Source organism: Manacus vitellinus, unplaced genomic scaffold (assembly GCF_001715985.3).
Source record: "Manacus vitellinus isolate BGI_N305 unplaced genomic scaffold, ASM171598v3 scaffold_93_pilon, whole genome shotgun sequence".
NCBI classification, from domain to species: Eukaryota; Metazoa; Chordata; class Aves; order Passeriformes; family Pipridae; genus Manacus; species Manacus vitellinus.
In genome coordinates, this window is record NW_021940884.1 from 918,937 (window position 1) to 939,254 (window position 20,318).

The 20,318-nt window shown below is 50.5% G+C and overlaps 1 protein-coding gene across 3 annotated transcripts; it reads left to right on the forward strand.

Annotated features, from left to right (window-relative positions):
- The first annotated feature begins 371 nt into the window (after positions 1-371).
- Positions 372-20,104, forward strand: USP31 (ubiquitin specific peptidase 31). Of its 3 annotated transcripts, none has more exons than XR_001922415.2 (17): positions 373-506; positions 978-1,066; positions 2,092-2,184; positions 3,167-3,302; positions 3,807-3,951; positions 4,723-4,906; positions 5,626-5,737; positions 5,965-6,059; positions 6,574-6,651; positions 6,830-6,959; positions 7,625-7,744; positions 7,918-8,143; positions 8,539-8,697; positions 9,348-9,500; positions 10,465-12,020; positions 18,114-18,189; positions 18,650-20,104. XR_001922415.2 is itself a non-coding variant. In XM_008928101.3 (15 exons), exons 1-15 carry the CDS (start codon positions 390-392, stop codon positions 12,003-12,005), a joined length of 3,378 nt encoding a protein of 1,125 aa, XP_008926349.3. In that variant the 5' UTR covers positions 372-389; the 3' UTR covers positions 12,006-12,639. The 3 variants fall into 3 exon arrangements, 1 of the variants encoding a protein (XP_008926349.3); XR_001922416.2 differs by having other exon boundaries at positions 18,653-20,104; XM_008928101.3 differs by lacking the exons at positions 18,114-18,189; positions 18,650-20,104 and having other exon boundaries at positions 372-506; positions 10,465-12,639.
- The last annotated feature ends 214 nt before the right edge of the window (positions 20,105-20,318 follow it).

Sequence of the window (20,318 nt, forward strand, 5' to 3'; positions counted from 1 at the left end):
TGAGATGGTGCTGATGTGGAATAATTTTGCATGATGATGATCAGATGTAGAGGCATTTGTGGTTTAGATGTCCTGATCCTGACTGAGTCCAGGAATTGTAGACCTAGATTAACACAGAGCATCTGCATCAAGGTTTTGGGAAATCTGTGACTTCACCAAAGCTGCAATGAGCGAGGCAGGGTGAGTGGGCACGAGAAGATTAAATTGCTGTTTTGATGCATCTTGAGCAAACAAGATTACAGGAGGGGAGCAGTGTCAGACCCTGTGTTGCAGGGGTAGGGGTGATGGAATTGGCCTCGGCTCTGTGTTGGCGCAGACAGGGCCCAATGCTGGTGCTGTCCTGGCACCACTGTCCCTTCTGCCTGCAGAACATCGTGTCCAAGAATGCGATGCAGTACCGTGGGAACGCCCAGCACGATGCCCAGGAGTTCCTCCTTTGGCTCCTCGACAGAGTCCACGAGGATCTGAACAATGTGGTGAATTCCAGCAGCGTGCCCCCGCTCAAGGTAAGGGATTCTGCTGGGAGCCAACATGGGAGAGCAGCTCTAACTTTGCACACAGGCTTTCCTTTTAAAGTGGTTCTCCCCTTTGGCCTCTCAACTCCAATAGCTCAGATGGAACAAAAGCTTGGGTTAAAATACTGTTTGTTTCTGCCCTGGGAATATAACCAGCTGTCCCCTAATTCCTGGTGAGTGTTCCCTGACATGTGTGAGCGGCCAGAGGCTTTGCAAGAGCTGGGAGGTGTTACCAGGGGGCTGCCGGGCCTCATCAGGTGTGAGCACCCTGGGCTGCCCTGCCTGCCTCACCTTCCTGCATGCCCTCCCCTTGGAGGAGAGCACACTTGGTAGTTAAAAATCTTGTGACATTTTTAGGGTGGTTTTGGGCAAGTAGGGCACAAATTTGACTGGAGTCCTGAAGCACCTGCTTGGTACCCCCCCTACCTGGGTGTACCTCAAGAGTTTGTTCCTCTCTTTCAGCCGCCGCTGGAGGATGATGTGCTGCTTGAGGGCCCAGCCTTTCCCATCAGTAGCACTTTTGTGCAGGAACTCTTTCAAGCCCAGTACAGGTATGGTATTTTGTAAATGTGGAGGCAAAATTGCTTGTACTGGTGACCCCAGTATAATTCTAAACTGACACTAACTCCCAGTACAACTGTTTCTGAATTCCTGTGAAGGGACTCTGAACTAAGGTGTTGCTCCAGAGGAGAGAGAGAATTTCATTACTTCAGATTTAATATATTCTGTATAAATCTGCAGTATGTACCACTACACCTGCCCCAGTGCATCCGGAGAGCCAGTCAGTACTCAGTGGAGTGAAGCCTCAGGAGAGTCCAATGCTGTGAGGCTCATCCTGGCTATCAGAGGGAGGAGCCCACAGTAGGGTCTGGAGGTGCCTGGGAGTTGCAGGTCCCTGGTGTGTGCAGAGTGCCTGTTATCTGGCACTTGGGAATTCTGAGCTGAAGCTGTCACTGTCCCTTTGGGGTTCTCTCATGAGTTTCTCTACTTTCTGGGAAGTGAGCTTTCTAATTTCAGAGCCAATAGGAGAGAACAGCTGAATTGCCAGTGTTCCTGGATGGCTTGCATCTGTGCTGCTGTAGGAACTGTAATTGCTGGGCTTTCTCCCCAGTATTTGCCAAGTTTTCCTTTGCAAAGGAGAAACCTTAAGCCTGGTCGAAGACACAAAGCCTGTGTAAGATGCAGGTTAATTCTGAGTGCAAGAGAATTCTTGTCTGGAGTTTTTCCCCTCTGAGTAAGAGCTGTGTGCACCTCAGTGCTGACTGTCACCATCCCTGTCCCATCACTTCACCTCTCTCCAAAGACAAAACCTTCCAGGCCATCCACATTAGAGCTACTGTTGAATTATTAGTTTTGCAGTGATGTTTATTAAAAACCACATTCAGGGACTGGAGTGAAATCTTTTCCTGGCATGCCCTATAATGAATATTTGAGACTAATTACTTTAAAAGGGTTTAGAAATTAGTAGAAAGGACAGCCAGATTGATGTGTGAAGGCTGTTGTTTGGGATTTCATGGTTTATACATTCCTGATGAAGTGAGGTGTAACTCTGCCCTGTTATCCATGTTTGTCCCAGGTCCTCCCTGACGTGCCCTCATTGCCAGAAGCAAAGCAACACCTTTGACCCTTTCCTCTGCATCTCGCTGCCGATCCCTCTGCCCCACACACGGTACGGAACCATCCTGAACTTAACGTTGGCTGTTTCTCATGCATGTAATGTTGTTTAATTTGCTACAGCAGGAAGAGAGATGTCAGCAAAATCGCTCTGGTAGATCTCTAAGAAAGATAGATGGGAAGATATGGGGCTTTAATTTTTTGCTTTGCAGGTAAATTGGAAAATTGAGCCTTTTGCAGGTTTCAGAAAGGGGAAAAGGATGAAAGGCTTTTTGGGGTTTTTTTCAGTCTCACTGATTGCTTCAATTTCAAAGAGTGAAGTTAAAAGCTTTCCTGAAAAATGTTTTGCTTTTTTGAAAGACAGCTGTTGTAAATAAAGAAAAATGCTCCAGGGAGGGGAAAAAAATCCACATAAAAAGTTCAGAATGAAGATAAAGAGATGCACAGAAAAACTACCCGTTCTATAAACAAACTCCTTCACCTGGTGTTTTGGATGTAGAAAACTTGTGTTGCTTCCAGAAGCAATGGAACAGAGCGCTGACAGGACAGATTAAACATTGCTCTGCCGCATTTGCCTTGGAAATCCCTGCTTCACCACCGGGTGGAGGCTGAGTGGGCTCTCCAGGGAAGGTGTCTCCCCTTTTGTCTCCCCAGATAGTGCTGCTGGCTGCTGTTGGAGGCAGGATTGAGGGCTGGGAGGCAGCCTGTTCACAGCAGCAGCTAAGTGCCTTAAGGTGCTGCCTCAAACTGTCCCAAGCTGGATCCTTGCCAGAAAACTGATTGCTTTGTCATAGACAGTTTTGGTTTTAACTTTGTGGGGCTTTGTTTGAGGTGTTCCTCTTGTGGGAGTGAGTAACACCAGGCCATGTAGTAAGAAAGGAGTTTGTACATCAAACACTCTTGTCTGGCTGTGGCTGAACACAACTGCAGTGGGAGGTGGATCCAGACAGCCAGGAGGGCCCTGAACCTGGCGGGCAGCCTGGCTGTGCCCAGGTTGGAGGTGCCCAGCCCCAGCAGTGCTCCTGTGCTCTCCGCAGGCCGCTCTTCGTCACTGTGGTGTACCAGGGCAAGTGCTCGCACTGCATGCGCATTGGGGTGGCTGTGCCCATCTCTGGGACGGTGGCCAGGCTGAGGGAGGCTGTCTCCTCGGAAACCAAGATACCCACGGAACAGGTAATGGGCTGGGCTGCTCATCCCTGCAGTGGGAGGGAGTGAGGGGGCTTTTGTCCCTTGTCACATATATAGGAATTGAAATTTGCTGCCTGTGGTTGAATGTGGGAAGCAGGGGAGTGGAAAATCTGGATCATGCTTTTCCCTGTGTGTTGGCTGCTTGAAACCCAGTGATATTGGAATAGCCCTCAGTGGAGTGTGCAGACCTGCCTGACCCCCTGGTGATCTGTGCATGCTGGTAGTGAGGGAACCATTGGGCGAGGAGTTCCCCTGTAGGAGGAGCTTCAGGAAAGCTGTTGGATCCCACCAAAACTTCCCCATGTGTTGCCTTTCCCCCATCTTCTCTTTTATGGCTGTCCTTTTCCCTGTTCCCTGCAGCTGGGTAGTGCCAGGATGTTTTGAGGAATGCATCCCTTAGCAGGAAAATCCCAGCTGAGAGATGGGGTGGCTCAGCTGGAGCAGGCGCGGGTGGTTTGATGGGTTCTGGTTGGCCTCTGCTGCCTGCAGATCGTGCTGACGGAGATGTACTACGACGGGTTCCATCGCTCCTTCTGCGACACCGACGACCTGGACACCATCCATGAGAGCGACTGCATTTTTGCCTTTGAGACCCCAGAGATCTTCAGGCCCGAGGGCATCCTCAGTCAGAGAGGTGAGTCGATAACTCCGCTTAATGCCCACCTCAGGTGACTAATGAAGGAGGCTTGTGTGGGAAGAGAATAAGAGTCCCACAAGCTGTTGATGTTCTGATGTATTGATTTCAGCTCTGACTTTGTCCAGGCTCGTTCCAGAAGATTTAATAGTGTTGTCAACTGGGAGGTTATCAAGCAGTGCTGTACACTCCTTTCTGCCTCTTCTCAGGGCTGATGCTGCAGGCTAGACTGGCTTAATGTGAAAATTCTTGTCAGGCTTAATTTAAAGACCTTCTAGGGACCAGATGAAGCCACTGAAATTGTGTTACTTAAAATCAGATTTCCAGTGATGAATAAACAGTCTCAGGAATGAACAAATACTTTCTCTTTCCAAGCTCAAACCCCTTGGCCTCTCTGCATCTCCCCTCAGTGAAAGGGAATCGTGACATCCTGGGAGATGGAGCATAATCAAAGGCAAATTTTATTCTTGAAAGTAACAAGTAACAAGTTGGATTCCTGGCGCTTTAGTTTTTCTTGCAGGCAGTAAAAGCTGTGAGTGGTTGTACGAACTGCTGTGAAAAATCAGGTAAGGGAGCGTTTGCATATAATGTCCTTCTGTAAAGAAATAGTTACTGTGAAAGGTAATCGCTCTTTTGAAGCCTTCATACAAGTGATGAAAATGCTTCTGATTCTCTGCTCCTCTGCACTCTAAGGGAGGTTTCTTGAGGGCGGCATCAGGGCACTAAAGGCAAATGACATAATAAAACATTTCCTTTCTCCTAATTTTTCAGGAATACATGTGAACAATAACCTGAATAACTTGAAATGTGGCACTGAGCACTCCCGAACAATAGCTTACTCTCAAGGAATGGTGAAGTCTGGAAAACTGGAACAGTCCTCTACTAAACCAGCAGCAAATGACAAGATTGTTTTGCTGGTGTGTAACAGAGCGTGCACTGGACAGCAGAGCAAAAGGTGACTGGCAGCAGATGTTTGGAGTTACTCTTCTGGCTGCTTCTTAAATTGGCCTGGGTTTTACTCTCCTATAGTGCAGACAGCAAGTGAAGGAGCAGCAGCTTGCATCCCAGCTCACATCAGGTGCTAAAGAACATGCTGATCAAAAAGCATTAATGGATGGAGCAAAATATTTCTAATTTTGGTGAACTTCAAATAGTGCAGTGTTAGTGGAAAGTGGCAAATGCAGCCTGGCTGGGAGGACACACCACCCTCTGTAGAGCTGCCTGGCTTGAGAGCAGCACATCTGACCAAACCCTGTGATGGGTGGCAATTTTAAACTGGAGTCAAAATAGGGATGGGGTGAAGTGAGAACAGCCATGGCAAAGGCATTTGTATCATCTGCAGCCTGGGAACTGCCTCTGCCACTGAAGCTTCACAGGAAGCTCTCCGAGGCAGGTCACAAAGCTCTGCAGCCTGAAGCAGCCGCTGGGGCACAGAGTGGGGCTGCAGCCCCTCTGAAGGGCCCTCTGTGGGGGCAGCCCTAACTACATTGCCTCAAAGATAAGCCCCTCTCCTCTGGAGACAAATTTCTAAATGCCCTGTTCGGGGAGCTGTGCTGAGCTCCATAGGTGCTGAGACGAGGGGAGGGGGAGAGTGGCATTGGCAGAGTTTGGGGATCTGATTGCTGAACAGGATAATCTTTTAATTGCTCCCTCAAATGCTGCTTCTTCCCATAGGTTTGGCTTGCCCTTTGTGTTGCATTTGGAAAAAACAATTGCTTGGGATATTCTGCAGAAAGAAATTCTGGAGAAGATGCAGTATTTCCTGCGGCCTGCAGCCTGCTTGCAGGTGAGGCAAATGTCCTCTGTGGTCACCGCAGAGGAGCTGTTGGGTGTGCAGCCTCCATTGCTGCCCCTCACCCACTGTCAGCTCCTTGGCATAGGGATATTTATACCTTGTACTTTTGCTTTTTCATGTCAAACACATGTTCTAGGGTCAGCCAGTGCCAAAAGCAGTTTGCACGTGGGCACGTTGGGTTGAAGCCCCTGAGGTGGCCACTGCTTTCTCTGTTGCAGGTTTGCCCGTTCAGCTTGCGAGTGGTCAGTGTCGTGGGCATAACGTACTTGCTACCTCAGGAGGAGCGACCCCTCTGCCACCCAACAGTGGAAAGGTGAGCTGGCCCTCGGGTCTTGGGTCCTTCCCAGGAGTGGAGAGAGGTTTGTCAGCTGGAAACACGATGTGTAGCTGTGCAGAAAAGGACAGTCCTGGTGTGGATGTGTGGAATGGACTACAGAGGCTGGAGGAGCAGGGAAACAGTGCAGGAAGCTGTGTCAGAATAGCTCAGTTGTGTGACATGCCATCTGGAGTCTGTCCTCCTCAGAAATTGAGAACAGAATGAAAATATTTTTAATTTTTTTTTGTGCCTGTTATTCTTTAGAAATGTTGGTAGATGCCTGTTCTGTAACAGGTGTACAGTGCCTTGCAGAACTCACTTACTTGGGTGAATGCATTTGCCAGTTTTGCCACGGGTTTTGCTGTGTGAATTCCTTTTACTGCTTTGCAAACTTGAGCTGTGGGAGTGGAGGAAGGATGAAGGGCTCATAGAGGGAAACTATATGCACATAGAAGATAATTTAGGCTTCAGATGGAAAGATGGTCTGACTCCTGTCTGCTCCTCTCTGCAGGGCATTGAAGTCATGTGGACAGGGGGGAACCGCTCACGTGAAATTAGTGGTAGAATGGGACAAAGAAACTAAAGATTAGTAAGTATAAAGTAAAAAGCCTTTAAGTGCGTTCACCTCACGAGCACTGCTTGCAGCTTGCGTATGTGAATTGTGCACCCTTCGGCAAACAGACCCCTCAAACTCCAGCTGTGCCCAGACCCTGTCTGCAGGGACAGCCTGGGGAGTGGGTGGTAAATGTGGTGTCTCCCTGATGCAGCTTGTTTGTGAATACGGAAGAGGAGTATATTCCAGACTCTGAAAGTGTCCGCCAGCAGAGAGAGCTTCATCATCAACCTCAGATCTGCACTTTATCTCAGTGTTTCCAACTGTACACCAAAGAGGAGCAGGTAGGGACAGACTGTGTAGCACAAGACTACTTACCTGTGCTGCTAATGGAGTTCCTCTCTTACTACTTCTTTCACAGGTGAGGGAAGAGTTGTTTGACAGCTTTAAAGCTCTGTGGCTGTTGAGTTCTCTGAGCACTGGGCTGTAGAGGGAAGTGCATGTCCCCTTTGTGTCTTTGGAAGGACACTCTGCAGTGTGTAACTGTGCCATTCAGACTTGGAAGGACGAGGATTTCTAGGGAGCAGTGAAGTGTCAGAGATGATATCCAAAGTACACCTTTCTTTCTGTTCTGATTCTTTCTTTGTTGCTGGTTTTCTTGTGAGAATACTCTTTCTCAGGCTGCTAAGCCTGCCTGCTTTTTGCCTTGGTTTTTCCTTCTTCCCCACTTCAAAGGGACCGGTGTTTATAAGGTGCAAACAGCTCCTCTGCCCAGCAGCACTGGCTGAATTCTGTCTCCTGTGTGAGGCGCGTGTGTATCTGCTTGTCACTGGTTTGAAAAACGTCATTGGGAACCCTGCTTTTCCAGTGAGCTTGATAAAGGCTGGAGAGGAATGAGGTAGAGGGATCAGTGTCTGCATTGGGCCCTGGGGCAGCAGAGGAACAGTGGTGTGATGAAAGCTGCCTTGGAATTTGAAAACCAATACCCACTCCTACCTCTTCCTTGTAGCTTGCCCCAGATGACGCATGGCGGTGCCCACACTGCAAGCAGCTGCAGCAGGGTAGCATCACACTGAGCCTCTGGACCTTACCTGATGTTCTCATCATACATCTCAAAAGGTTTAGACAGGTAAGGATGCCTGCAGTGTTGCTGGAGGACTGCTGCAAAGCCAGGGATTGACCTGAGTAGACCCCCCCTCTTCAGAAGCAGCTGTTTTGCCCTACATGTTCCTCTCCTGGGTTTTGTTTTCCCAGCTGTGGTGGCCTTGGGCCACTGCAGCTTATGCTGTTCTCTGCACGCAGGAAGGAGACCGAAGGATGAAACTTCAGAACATGGTTAAATTCCCCCTGAGTGGCTTGGACATGACTCCTCATGTTGTGAAACGCAGCCAGAGCAGCTGGAGCCTGCCATCGCACTGGTCACCGTGGAGGAGACCTTATGGCCTTGGGAGGGATCCTGAGGACTATATCTATGACCTGTATGCTGTCTGCAACCACCATGGCACCATGCAAGGGGGACACTATACAGGCAAGTGTCCTGCAATGTTGTCTGTGGTGGAGCCTTTCACAGAGAAACCAGTTCTATTTCTGTATGGAGTCAGAAGCCCTTGTGGCATTCTCGCCTGATGGAGGCAGAATGCCACAAGTAACAGAAGGTGAAGTGAATGGAGCCACCTCAAATATTGTTGTTCTGTTCTGAGCAGTAATGTTGGACAAAGTCCTGAAATGTGAGATGTTTATTGTGTTCTGGCAGCCTCAGGCTCCCATCTTGCTAGTCAAACTGGAAGATGATGCATGAATAAATCAGTTCCTTTCGTTCTCCTCTGAGTCCATCGTAGCAAATAAGGTCATGTTAACTATCATACAGCAAACTTGAGAGTAGTAGGAGTGAAGAAAGTCTCACAGTAATATATTATCTCTCAGCATATTGCAAGAACTCTGTTGATGGCCAGTGGTACTGCTTCGATGACAGTGAAGTTCAGCAGCTTTCTGAAAGCGAAGTCTGCAAGCAGACAGCTTACATCCTGTTCTACCAGCGACGCACAGCGATCCCCTCGTGGTCTGCCAACAGCTCAGTGGCAGGTAGGCTCTGCTGGCACTGTCCAGGGGTGGCTGTAAGTTGTCTTCCACAGGTAGTTTGTCTTTCTGAGGAATTTTCCGCCCAGCTCTGCTTAAGCCCCCACTCTGTCCCCCAGAGCCCAGCAAGCCTTGTCCAAGTCTGTGGATGTGCTTAGAGGCCATGAGAACCTCCCACCTCTTCTGCTAAGGCAGTTGTGGCAGGGAGGCTGTGGAGATGGGGGAACTCCCCTTCACCCCAACCGTGGCTCTGCTCAGAGCTGCCCTTGTCAAAACCAGGACATCAAAACGTGACTGGCTCCTTCCCTGCGGCAGCGCTGTCGGCCCCAGGGAGGCACCAGTAGCGCACGTGTTGGTGGAATCCAGGGTGAGCTGGGGGCAGGTGCACACTTGGTGATCTGCCTTTGGAAAGGAAGGGATTTTTGTGGTGGTGTGGTGGCAGCTTAAGCACTGCCTGCATGCTGGTATTCACAGCACACTGGGACAAGTTGCAGTTATGCCTTTCTCTTCTGACCACAAATGATCCATAAGAGTAAAGCCCCATTCCCTTGGCGGTGTCTGGATGCTGTGGCCGTGCTGGCCAGCTCCAGGCTCGGGTGTGTGCCGAAGGCAGAGCAGTGTGGTACGCAGCTGAGTGCCGTGCCCTGTCCCTGCAGGCTCCACGAGCTCGTCGCTGTGCGAGCACTGGGTCAGCCGGCTCCCTGGCAGCAAACAGCCCAGCATCGCCTCGGCCGCCTCCTCGCGCCGCACCTCCCTCGCCTCGCTCTCGGAGTCCGTGGAGCTCACTGGGGAACGGAGTGAAGATGATGGTTTGTATCAGTGGAGGGGAAACTGGGCCACAGCAAGATCCCTACTAAAATAGCTGCAAAATCTGTGGTTAAAAGGGACAGTTGCTCCCAGCAGCTGGGGGAGGCAGGTGCTGGGTTGATAGGAGCACAGGTGAGGTTCTCTCTGGTATGAAAGGATGGAGGAGAGCAGGGCAGGAACCTTTCAAAGAAGGCAAATGCTATCAATGAAACCTCTCAATCAAGTTCTTGTGTTTGTGTTTTCTCTGGGTGTCACTGCAGCACCTTGGCAGGGAGGCTGACACAGTGCTAAGCTTAGCAAAGGCACTAATTGGCCGCTGCTGTGCTGCTGGCTGCTGCCAGGGAGTGGGGAAAATTCAAATTCACTTGTTGCGAGTAACTCTTCAATTCCTGGCTTTTCCTGGCTCCTCCACACAGTGCCTTGTAGTTTTTGAGAATGTGGAGCTTCACAGGTCAACTGGGGCATTTGGAAGCGTGTGGACATGTCCCTGCAGCAGCACTGTAACAGCTGTCAGATCTGACCATGGAAGTCACACTTCTAAAATGCTTAGTTATATTTTGAGTTTGTAAATACAAATGCATCACTTGATCTAGAGGCAGAAATCCTTCTTTGCCTTTCACATGATGCTCTGGGAAATATTCCTTAATACAGAATCAGAATCCTAGCTGGTGAACCCCTTACCAGTTTCAAGGACTTCCAAGGTGCAAACCCTGTGTTTGATGAGAAGAATCTGGGTTTTCAGTTAGAGGCTTCAGAGAGTTACTATTGGGTGACCACTGGCAAATAACTGGTTTTGGATTTCTTACTCAGCTTTTGTCCAAAAATCTGTGCCTGCAGCAGGCATGGAGAGAGACATAGTGTGGTGTGGGTGGGCTGTCTGGCTCTCGTAGGGAAATGTGGATGGGTGGGATAAAGCAACTGCAGGCTTGGCTTTCACATTAAGACCATTGCTTGCTTTCTCTGTAGGAGGATTTTCAACTCGACCATTTGTAAGGAGTGTCCAGCGTCAGAGCTTGTCATCCAGATCCTCTGTCACCAGCCCACTGGCAGTGAGTGAAAACGGTGTCAGGCCCTCGTGGTCACTCTCTGCAAAACTCCAGTTCCGCTCCAACTCCCCGTCACGCTTCTCTGGAGATTCCCCAGTGCACACCTCTGCTTCCACGCTGGAGAAGATCGGGGAGGCTGCTGATGACAAAGTCTCCACTTCGTGTTTTGGCAGCTTGAGGAATCTCTCCAGTAGCTACTTGGAGCCTTGTGACAGCGGCCGGCGAGAGCACAGGACGGCTCGCAGAGCCCCTTTGGCTGTCATGGAAGGGGCATTCAGGGAAGAGTCTGTTGTAAGGACATCTAGCTCAGACCTTTCAGATGGGTGTGGTAAAAGCTCTGTGCAGCCAGAGAGGAATCACCCTGCTCTGGATCCTTTTGATAACAACAATCAAATCGCCTTTGTTGACCAGAGTGATTCTGTGGACAGCTCCCCGGTGAAGGAGGTGAAAGCCCCTGGTGGGACGGGGCTGGCTGCAGAGAAGGCACGTGACACCCCTAAGAAGGGTCACAGCTCCAAGGGAGCTTCTGAGCCGGACAGAAGTTTGAGGAAGGGAAGGACAGTTTTGTCTACCCAAGAGACCAAAGTCTCTCACTCTTCTCCTCCACTGAAGAGTTCCCAGAAAGTTTCCCGGTCTAGAAGTAAGACAGACTCTTCTAGGGCCAGCGGGCGACATGGGTCTCCTGCTCCTGCTCAGGCTAGGAAGGATCACAGCGTGAAGCCGCTGGAGGCATCTGTCCCATCGGCACAACAGAAGCAAAAGTCAGGTTCTTCTCCGTCCTCCACAGCTGCCAAGAAAACCCCATCAGGCTCATTGACTAAGGGCTCTTCCACTGGGAAGAGCCGGACTTCCGACCGCAGCCTCAGCAGGGAGGGCTCCAAGATAAGCCTGGGGTCGGATAAAACAAGCGTTACCAGCAGCTCAAGAACGAGCTCCCCACGGATCAGCCACTCCAGGAGCGACAGCAGGGCCGTGGACAGCAAGCACGTGCGGAGCTCCTCCATGGCCAACCTGCGGTCTCCAAATGTTGGGGCGCGTTCTGGTTTGAAGAGGGACAGCAAGTCAGAAGAGAAGGGGTTGTCTTTCTTTAAATCAGCCTTAAGGCAGAAGGAGACCCGGAGGTCAGCAGACCTGGGGAAGACAACAATGCTCTCAAAAAAGACAGGGAGTGTCAGTTCCAAGTCAAGCAGTAAAAACATGCTGGAGGACAAACCAGAGAAAGGTGGTGTCCCACCAGCATCTCAAACCAATGCCAACATTACTGCAAAAGAAAAACTTGTCTCAAAGGATGCCACACCCAACAAACATTCTCTGCTATCCAGTCGCAAGTCCAAGTCTTCCCAGCTAGATCCTGGAGTCCAGTCTCCTCCTTCCAGTGGCAAGCAGTCTGCTGACAAGCCACTGAAAAAATTACCTTCCAGCATGCAGGTGTCTGTACAGCCTTCTCTGGAACCTCAGTGAAATGCTGCAATCCAGGTGTCTTTTCTTCTGCTGAAAAGCTAATTTATTCTGAGCTCTTGGTTTTTTTTGTTCATGTGCCTAATGTATGTTTTGAGGAGAAGTTAACTGCAAGTTGTTAAAGCGCCTTTTGATTCTGCCATCAAACCAAATAGCCACAGGCAGCCAGCACTGGTGCAAGTAGCCTAGCTGGAGTCATTGTTGAACGTGAATGCAGCTGTCCCATAGCACTTGTACAGGAGTCTCTGTTGAAAGTGCAACAACTTTCTACAGATTCGAGGGCTGGAATCTGACCCCTGGTTGTACTGACACTTGTGTGCTTTGTAGAGCTGTGAACTGATATTCCTTTGGTCTTGCTCCGAGTGGGCTGTGTCCACGCTGGTGTATGGCCTTGTTCCGAGCTGTGGAGGATGCGAAGGAATCTGGAGAGACTGCCGCTTCTTTCTGCTCTCAACCCTCTCTCCCTGCTCCCCTCCATTTTCAAGCTTTCTAAAGGGCAATATTTCAACACTAATGTTGTTTCTCAGGTATATACTCAGCCAGTATAGGAGGGACTAGCATTAGTGACGGACAGAAAGGTACCTGTGTGTCCGTGTGTGTGCGTGTCTGTGTAATAGATTTAATTTTTACATTCCAACAGAAGGAAGTTTTGTGTTTTTTCCATGAAATGTAATGTGCATTTTTTGTTGCTAGGTTTATGAAGAGTTTTGCTCTGTCCATACCTAAGGCAACCTCTGCCTTGTCCTCTAACTATTTTCTTCTGAAACACTCTACTAAGTGACAGAAGAAATCCCTGGGCAGCAGCTGGTGGCCAGCTCGTACGTGTGGAGAACTGTGTCCACACGCCTGGATGGCCGTGATACTCTCAGGACCCTCCTGTTTAACTGCTGGGAAGCATTTCCTAATGTGCTCAGACCCTTATAGTGTTGTGATTAAGCCTCCATTATCTCCAGAGGTGATGTTTAGATCAAGTGTGGTCCTGCCCTCTCTGAGCATGCTTTGACAGGCCCCTTTGTAGGGATTGGAAGGGCCATACCCAAACCTCTGGAGCAGTTTTCCTGTTCTCCAGGGTGCTGTATGTTCCTCCCTCTGGCATGCTTGTCCCCTCCCTGCGGGTCTGGCTGCCACGTGTCCCTCAGCAGAATGGTCCCCTTCTTGTTTGGACGACAGCCTCCATCAGGGTCAAAACACTACATCTACTTCGTTTACATCCCCTTCTTACAGAGGAGATTCCTCAAGTTCTGTAAGATTCCTTCTAAGGTGGATTCCTCAAGTTCTTTTGCATACATGTGGTGTAATCTTTTTGTTTTAAATTCCACGGTTCGTATTGATGTGCTGCGTATCGCTCATGTCAGCAGCAGTCTGTCGTGTGGGTCGCGACGTGCTGGGCAGTGTGCTGGGCAGTGTGCTGGGCAGTGTGCTGGGCAGTGTGCTGGGCAGTGTGCTGGGCACGCCTTGTTCTGAGCCAGGTCTGTTCCTGTCGTGCAGTCCGATGGCAGAGCTTCTCCGGGTGTAGCTTGGGGCCAGGCAGTGTGCTCTGTGCTGTCAGTGTAACAAACTGGCCTGTGCCGCCTCCTCCCTTGCTGAGGTGCTGCTGACCCTGCAGGCAGCCTTGACCCCAGGTCTGCTGGGCACCTTGCTGCTCTGTGATCACTTTTCTGCTCACCACACACTTGCAGCGAGCCTGGGAGACAAGGGCTTGGGGGTAGCTGGCACCTTGGGGGTAGCTGGCATCTCAGAGTGAGACTGAGCTGGGGGTGCCACAGAGCTGGGGTCGGTTGTGAGGATGAGCCCAGCTGCAGTGTCACCCTTGCCATGTCCCAGTGATGTCCCACTGCATCCTGGCAGTGCCTGCAGCCTGCACGTGTAACGCCGTGCTGGGTGCTGTGCCCTGACAGTTCTAACCCCATCATCACTGTCCCCTCAGTGCATTCCTTCTCCCAGGTGTTTCAGTCTCATTTATTGCAGCAACAAGAAGCAAAGATTGCATTGCTTGCTTCTGAAATGTATGACTTGGATTATTCTTGGATTATTTTCTGTTATATCCAGCAGAGCAGATAAGACTTGCTTCATGTTGTAGTACTTAAATTACTCCCTGAAATGTTGATGTTGAAGTATTTGTTTAAGGTTTTATCTGTATTAAGGTCTTACACTGTCTTGGCTCTTCTCTTGTAACAACTCTTGTAGCAAGAATGTAATTCTGGTGGCTTATGCTGACTCGGGTTGGGATTTTTTAATAGACAGAACTAGTTTCTGTGCTTTTTACCATGGACATTTGTGAAAGGTTATTTTTATCAACTGACATTTTCTTTTCATGCCATCGCTCACTGAAGGAGTTTGAACTGGAAGCTGGTGTGTGGGTTTTGAGGTGGTTTTGCTCCTGTGCTGCATGCCTGGGCTGAAGGGAATTCAAAGCCATGTCCAAACTGGCATTTTCACTGAATGCCAGTTCAATGTTTGTATCTGGGGCAAGAGAATGGTCCTAGGAGCTCCCATTTGGACAGAAGGGGAATGGAGGTCTGGGTGTTCCAGCAGCTGATAAAAGCAGTTGAACCTCTGCAATCTCACGAGATGTAATCATGCTCTCTTTCCCCATAATTCCTGATGGGAATTGCTGCCAACTCCAGCACTATCTGTTCTTTGTATCCTGCCAAACTGGATTTCTCTGTCCCTCTAGAACAGCAGCTCTGGTGCACAGGCTCCTTACTCTGCGGTGGAGCACGAGTGGGCAGGAGGGGCTGCACTGTCAGTGCCCTTGTCTTGGAGAGAGTGGGATGCTGCTCCTCTTTGATGGGTTTTCTGCTCAGGAGGGCTTGACTTGCTGTGTCCTCAGGCAAAACAGTTTGACTTACAAGGGTGCACTGGAGTGTTCATGAAACATAAGGCAGGCACTGGGCAAAATGTGCAAGGTGTGCGCCTGTGGTCCCTGGGAAGCTCAGTCCCTGTTCCATGGTCTTTTTGTAACAGAGCACTTGGGAATGCAGCCACTTTTCACTCTGCACCTCTGCTTGTTGGTGTCACAGATCTTTGGTAGTAAATAAGCTTCCTTGCACGGGAGGGTGTTGAAGGGTGTGGGTCCAGGAAACACTGTTCACTGTGAGTGTCAATCCAAGCCTTGTTGCTGTTACAGTCAAGGCTCCATGAGTGATGTAAGGTAAATGTTTCTGAAACTAAATGTAGGTTATTGCAGGCCCTAATTCAAGGGATTTGGGGAAATGCCACATCAGTCTTCTCTCCTTGCTTTAAACCAGACTTTGCTTGGCCCTTTCAGGTATAGGAATTCTTGTCCGTGTGTATCGTTGTCCAGCTGTCAGCATGTGGCATGGTACCAGGGAACACTCCAGACAGACATCTGCCAAGTCCTAGATGCCAACACGACAACCATGCCTGGCTGGGGTGGTGGGGTCTGGGACACCTGTGCTGAGAACCTGGGAGCAAAGGTGTACAGGGCAGCCTCACACTGGTGGGGAACAGATGGGAAGAGGGAAGTTCAGCAGTGTCCCTGCTCCCAAACAGCTGGGTGAGCTCTAAGGCAGAACAGGCTTCCGGGCATCGTGTTTTCAGTCAGTTTTGGGTTGGACTCACCTGTACCAGTGTGTATGACTTGTGTTTCACCCCACGTCCCTAGTCTGCCACTTGCTCCTGCTCCTGCAATTGGCCCTCTGGGCACAGGAGAGCAGCGCCTTCATTCCAGTGCTCAAGTCCTACTGGAGTCACCTAGAGACTTTTTTTTACCCTTTTTGGGCTGTGTCTTTTGGATAGTGTTTAGTAGTATTCAAGTTACAAGCACATTTTCAATGACGTGTATTAAAGAGGCACCTTTTATTTGTATTAATCACATTTGATAGACAATTTGGTGCCTGCAGTTCTCTGTAACTTGTAAGTGTCTCACTTTGGGTGTATAAATTGTTAACCCTTTCAGACTTATCAAATATGGCTTAATAAAAACAAGATGCTTAGGATAGAAAGCTAGCAGCTTAATTGCACTTCTCCCACTGCAAGTGCCCTCATCCGCCGTCGCTGCAGGGGTTTGCTTTCTGAAGCCAAAACTTGAGCATGACTAACCATTTTTCTCGGTGCCAGGCAGCTTGCATGGCCCTGCTGTCCCCGATGCATGTCCCTACTAACTATGCAAGCCTCTAGCCCAGCCGTGGCTGTGCTCAGCATTGGAGCCGCTCCGTAGGCTCCGGAGCACCGCTTGGAGTCTGTGCCGCTGCCTGGTGGTGCAGCTGCTGCTGGCACACAGGAGCATGTCCCTGGGTTCCTGCTTCCTTTGCACATCTTTGACTCTTTCCTTTGCAGGATTCTGCATTACTGACAAGGCTGGAGCATAGCGTAAGGTCAGAGGGATCGGAGCGGGGAAACAAGAACAACTGATTTCTGTTTTGTGTTGTTTTTTCTTTTCTTAGCAGAGCAGTCCCAGTCAGGGTTCTGTGTGTAGCCTGCCATTCCATGGGATGTAGGCACGCTCAGTGCTGTCGGGGGGCAGGCAGCTGTGCTGTCATGGGGGGCAGGCAGCTGTGCTGTCAGGGGGGGCAGGCAGCCGTGCGGGCACTCACAGAGCTGCTGTCGAGTGTCCGTGCAAGGGGAGCAGCTCCCAGTTGTTGGTACTGCTCTCTGGGCTCTGCCTGCCTTCCCAGGAGAGCCCCAGCTGCCCATGGGGGTGACTAGGCTTCCCTTTGTGCTCCAGAACCCCGTGGTGGTGGTTTTGAGCCATGTCCTGTTGGATGGCGGGTCCCACTGGGGTGGCTGCACTGCGTAGCTGGGGCAGCCCGTGAGGGCTTCTTGGTCCTTGGCCCCATGGGCCTGGTGCCCTCCCCTCCATCAGCCAGCACAGAGGGGATTTGGATATGACATTCCAAATAATTCTACTGCTGGTTTGGTTTGTTTTTTGGTTTTTTTGTGTTTTTTTTGTATCTTTGTCATTTGCATACTAATCCAAAAGAATTTGGCAGTATCTGATGTTACTTGTGGAGGGAACTGAAATTTAGTTTTAATCTGTGGTGAGATGAAAGTCCTACATGTTTTTCTCAACAAAAGCACCATAAAGCAGTTAGGAGCTTTATTTTGTAAAAGAAAAGCACCTGAAGACTTGTACAATGTCTGTTAGGTCTAAAGGCTTAGGGACTCTTCTATTTTTATAAAGGCGATAGCACTCAATTTATCTGCAAACAAGACACAGATTAAAACTAAGTGTAACTGGCTCACTCGGCCCTACAGCACATGCACGCTGGCCTCAGGCTCGTGTGGCATTTGTGAGTGCAATAAACCCCTTTGGAGGTGCTCTATTGCCTTGGGTAGGGTGACACAAGGGAATCCAGGCCACAAGTGGTTCCATTATTGTCCTGTGGCCTTCCAGGTATGAATTTGTACAGTCACCACCTGTGCCTCACCATTGGTTAAAATTGAATTTTAAGTCCTGTTGCAAATGCAGTTTCTCGTCTGGACACAGTGTCACATTTTACACTGGAGTATCTACAGTTCTCAAACTGCATGTCACATCACTGTACCTGGTACAGGGACGTGGGGTTTGCCCACACCTTTGATATTCTCCTCTGTATTTTAATGTTTTTGACCTGTACAGTAATTGGAAAGCAGGCTGTCTTTACTTGGGGTTGAACATTGTACCATAAATTTTAAATTATTTGAGGACAAGTGCATGAGACTGTGTCAATGCCTTTTATTATTTATTTGTATGTTTTATTATTCAAGGTGTATGCACTTTTAATATGCAGAATTTATATTTTTATGTTAAAAATCGTTTTCTTTCAGAAAGAAGAGTTTGAATATGAGGAATTGGAATTAAGTGCAAAAAGGGGAATATGTAATAAAATACAATAAATTTATTACTAGGCATCCTGCCTGAGTGAGCGTTTTTCCAGGCTGCAGGCTCCAACCTTGCCGTGTTCCTGCTTGTGGGATGCTCTTCCCTGCCTTGCTCCGGGCATGGGATGGGGGCACAGGCTTGGAAACCTTCCCCCTGTGCCCTGATCAGGGCTCCTTTGGGGAAACCCAGAGGCCTGGGTTTGGGCACAGACCTGTGTGCTGGGGCGGGAGAGACACGGGCTCCTCCCTTCCCCCACGTTGTCCCTGATGCTTCTCTCTCCACAGACCATCAGCCCAGGCCCTCGGCGCTCGGCCACGGTCCCAGAGCGGGTGCGGGACCTGCACCAGGGCCTTTGTGCTGGTGAGTTTGGTCCAGGAGCCCTGTGGGCAGGGGGATGTGATCTGGCTCCTTTTTGGGGTTTGGGGGTTCACACCTGCCCAGGCAGAGGTGGGGGTCTTCTCTATCTGCCCTGTTGTGCCTCATGTCTGGGCTCAGCCCCCCGCATGAAAGGGCTTGGGGGGCCTCCCACCACTGGACCAGTCCCCTGCCACCCCCAGCCCCATCCCTGCTTGCTGCCCACCAGCTCCTGCCACCCACAGCAGCGAGACCAAGCTTCCAGGCAGAAGGGTCCTTATGGACCCAAGCCCTGCAGCATTTGGGGCCAGAAGACCCCCAGCCAGACCCTCACACCTCCAGAAGCCCCTCAGACTGCCCCTGCCCACAATGTGGCCAAAGGCTTGTTCCCTTCTTGCTGTCACCAGACTCTGGAGGCTTGAAGCTCCTCCAGGTCTGTGCTAATTAAACTCTGTTTTTCCTTCAGCAGGGTGTGCAGTGGTGGCTCTGGACCCAGGGGAGCGTGTGGCTGCCAGATGGGAATATGTGGATGGGCTGCTCCTGCCCCCTGCCCAGCGAGGATGAGGATGGAGCAAGGCAGGAGGAGGATGGGCTGCTGCTCCCAGCTGCTGAAGGGGAAACCTCTGTCCCTGGTGTGTCATCTGTAGGTGACCCCCTGGGCTAGGAGAGCTGCTCCAGCTGCCGTGGCTGCAGGCACCATGCCTGTGGCTGCTGGGCTGCCCAGTCTCAGGTCAAAGGGGGTGCAAAATGCTTTAGTGGTCCAGCGTGTCCTCTCAGCTGAAGAACAGGGAAGAATGGAAGACAATGGGGTTGGAGCTCTCCGAGGGCATTTCCACTGCAGACTGTGATCCTCCTGCTCCATCAAGCCCTCGGATTGGTGCAGCAGGGGCTGGGTCAAGCTTCACAAACTCACCTTTCAACACAGTTTTTGATTCGCAAGGTTTCTTCCTCTTCTCCTCCCTCCTCCATGCATGTTTTTGCATGGAGGGGACTGTTGGCGCAGGTCAGCAGCATTGTTGGTGCATGCCCCGTGCTCCTTCAGTGCTCACCGAGGGAGGAGTTGCCCATGAATCCCCCTTGGTCCCCAAATCTCCTAATCGGCCATCCTGATCTCCCATTGCCCGGCTTTGGTTACAGAAATGCTGATGGTGTGTTTGCCAACAGCTGTGCTGCATCACCTGTTGCCCCCACGGGTCCCTGGGTCTCTGGGACACATGGCCCCCGTCAGCCCCTGCCATGCAGCTTTGGTCTGTGTTTCTATCCATCCTGCTGGGAAAGGCAAGCCAGAGCCAAGCCCCTGGGTGCTGAGCTGAGGAGCTGGTGGCTGTGCTGGGCAGTCACGCACATACCACGTACCAGAGGCATTGCTTCACTTCTTGTGTAGAAATGGGGATGGCAGATGTCGTATTAAATCATGGGGTCATCACTTATTTATAGGTGATTACATTAAAGAGAGATTAATATAGCCAAAGGCTTCGCAGAATTAATGTACTTGTGTTTATTATATTTGCCAACATTTCTCCAATCCAGCTGGGTTTTTCTGGCTGTGGGATTTAACAGAGAGCCTGCTGCTGTTCCCCAGCCTTGCTGGGAGGGAGCAAGAGGCCCATGGAAAACATGTGAGAACTTTGATCTCCGAGAGATTAATTTTATTGCCTCCCTCTTTCTGAGGGTCCATGGCAGGTGCTTGGTGCACAGTGAGGACAGAGCAGGGCAGGACTCAGTGGGGGTAAAGCTGTGTCTGGAGGGGAGCCCAGGGCTGGGTCTCCCAGATGTCATAATCCCACAGCATGGGATTATGCTGTGCTAAATTGGGATTAGATTACTGCAGATCTGGGCACAGATTTCTGACACCCTGGGGGAGATGGAGGTGTCCCTGGGCACCACTGGTGGGGGCATGCCAGGCATTCCCTTGGCCCCTGTGCCCCAGAGCCTGGTCTGGGGCTGGCGGGCACCCGTACACCCATACATAGGCTGTTGGTTGCCTGCTGCCAGCTCAGGGGGCATCAGTGGAGACCCTCTGCCAATGGATGAACCAGAAGAGCCAAGAACACCCCAGGTTTGGCTGGAGGAGCAGAACCATGTGGGAATGGTCACTGGTTGTGCCAAGCAAGGCCAAAGGTGCAGTGGACGGA

Excerpts from the sequence above, each read along its gene's own strand:
- USP31 (XM_008928101.3), top strand. The coding sequence starts at position 390 with ATGCAGTACCGTGGGAACGCCCAGCACGATGCCCAGGAGTTCCTCCTT. Across the intron at positions 507-977 it reads GCAGCGTGCCCCCGCTCAAG|CCGCCGCTGGAGGATGATGT; the intron begins GTAAGGGATTCT and ends CCTCTCTTTCAG. Across the intron at positions 8,698-9,347 it reads TGCCAACAGCTCAGTGGCAG|GCTCCACGAGCTCGTCGCTG; the intron begins GTAGGCTCTGCT and ends CTGTCCCTGCAG.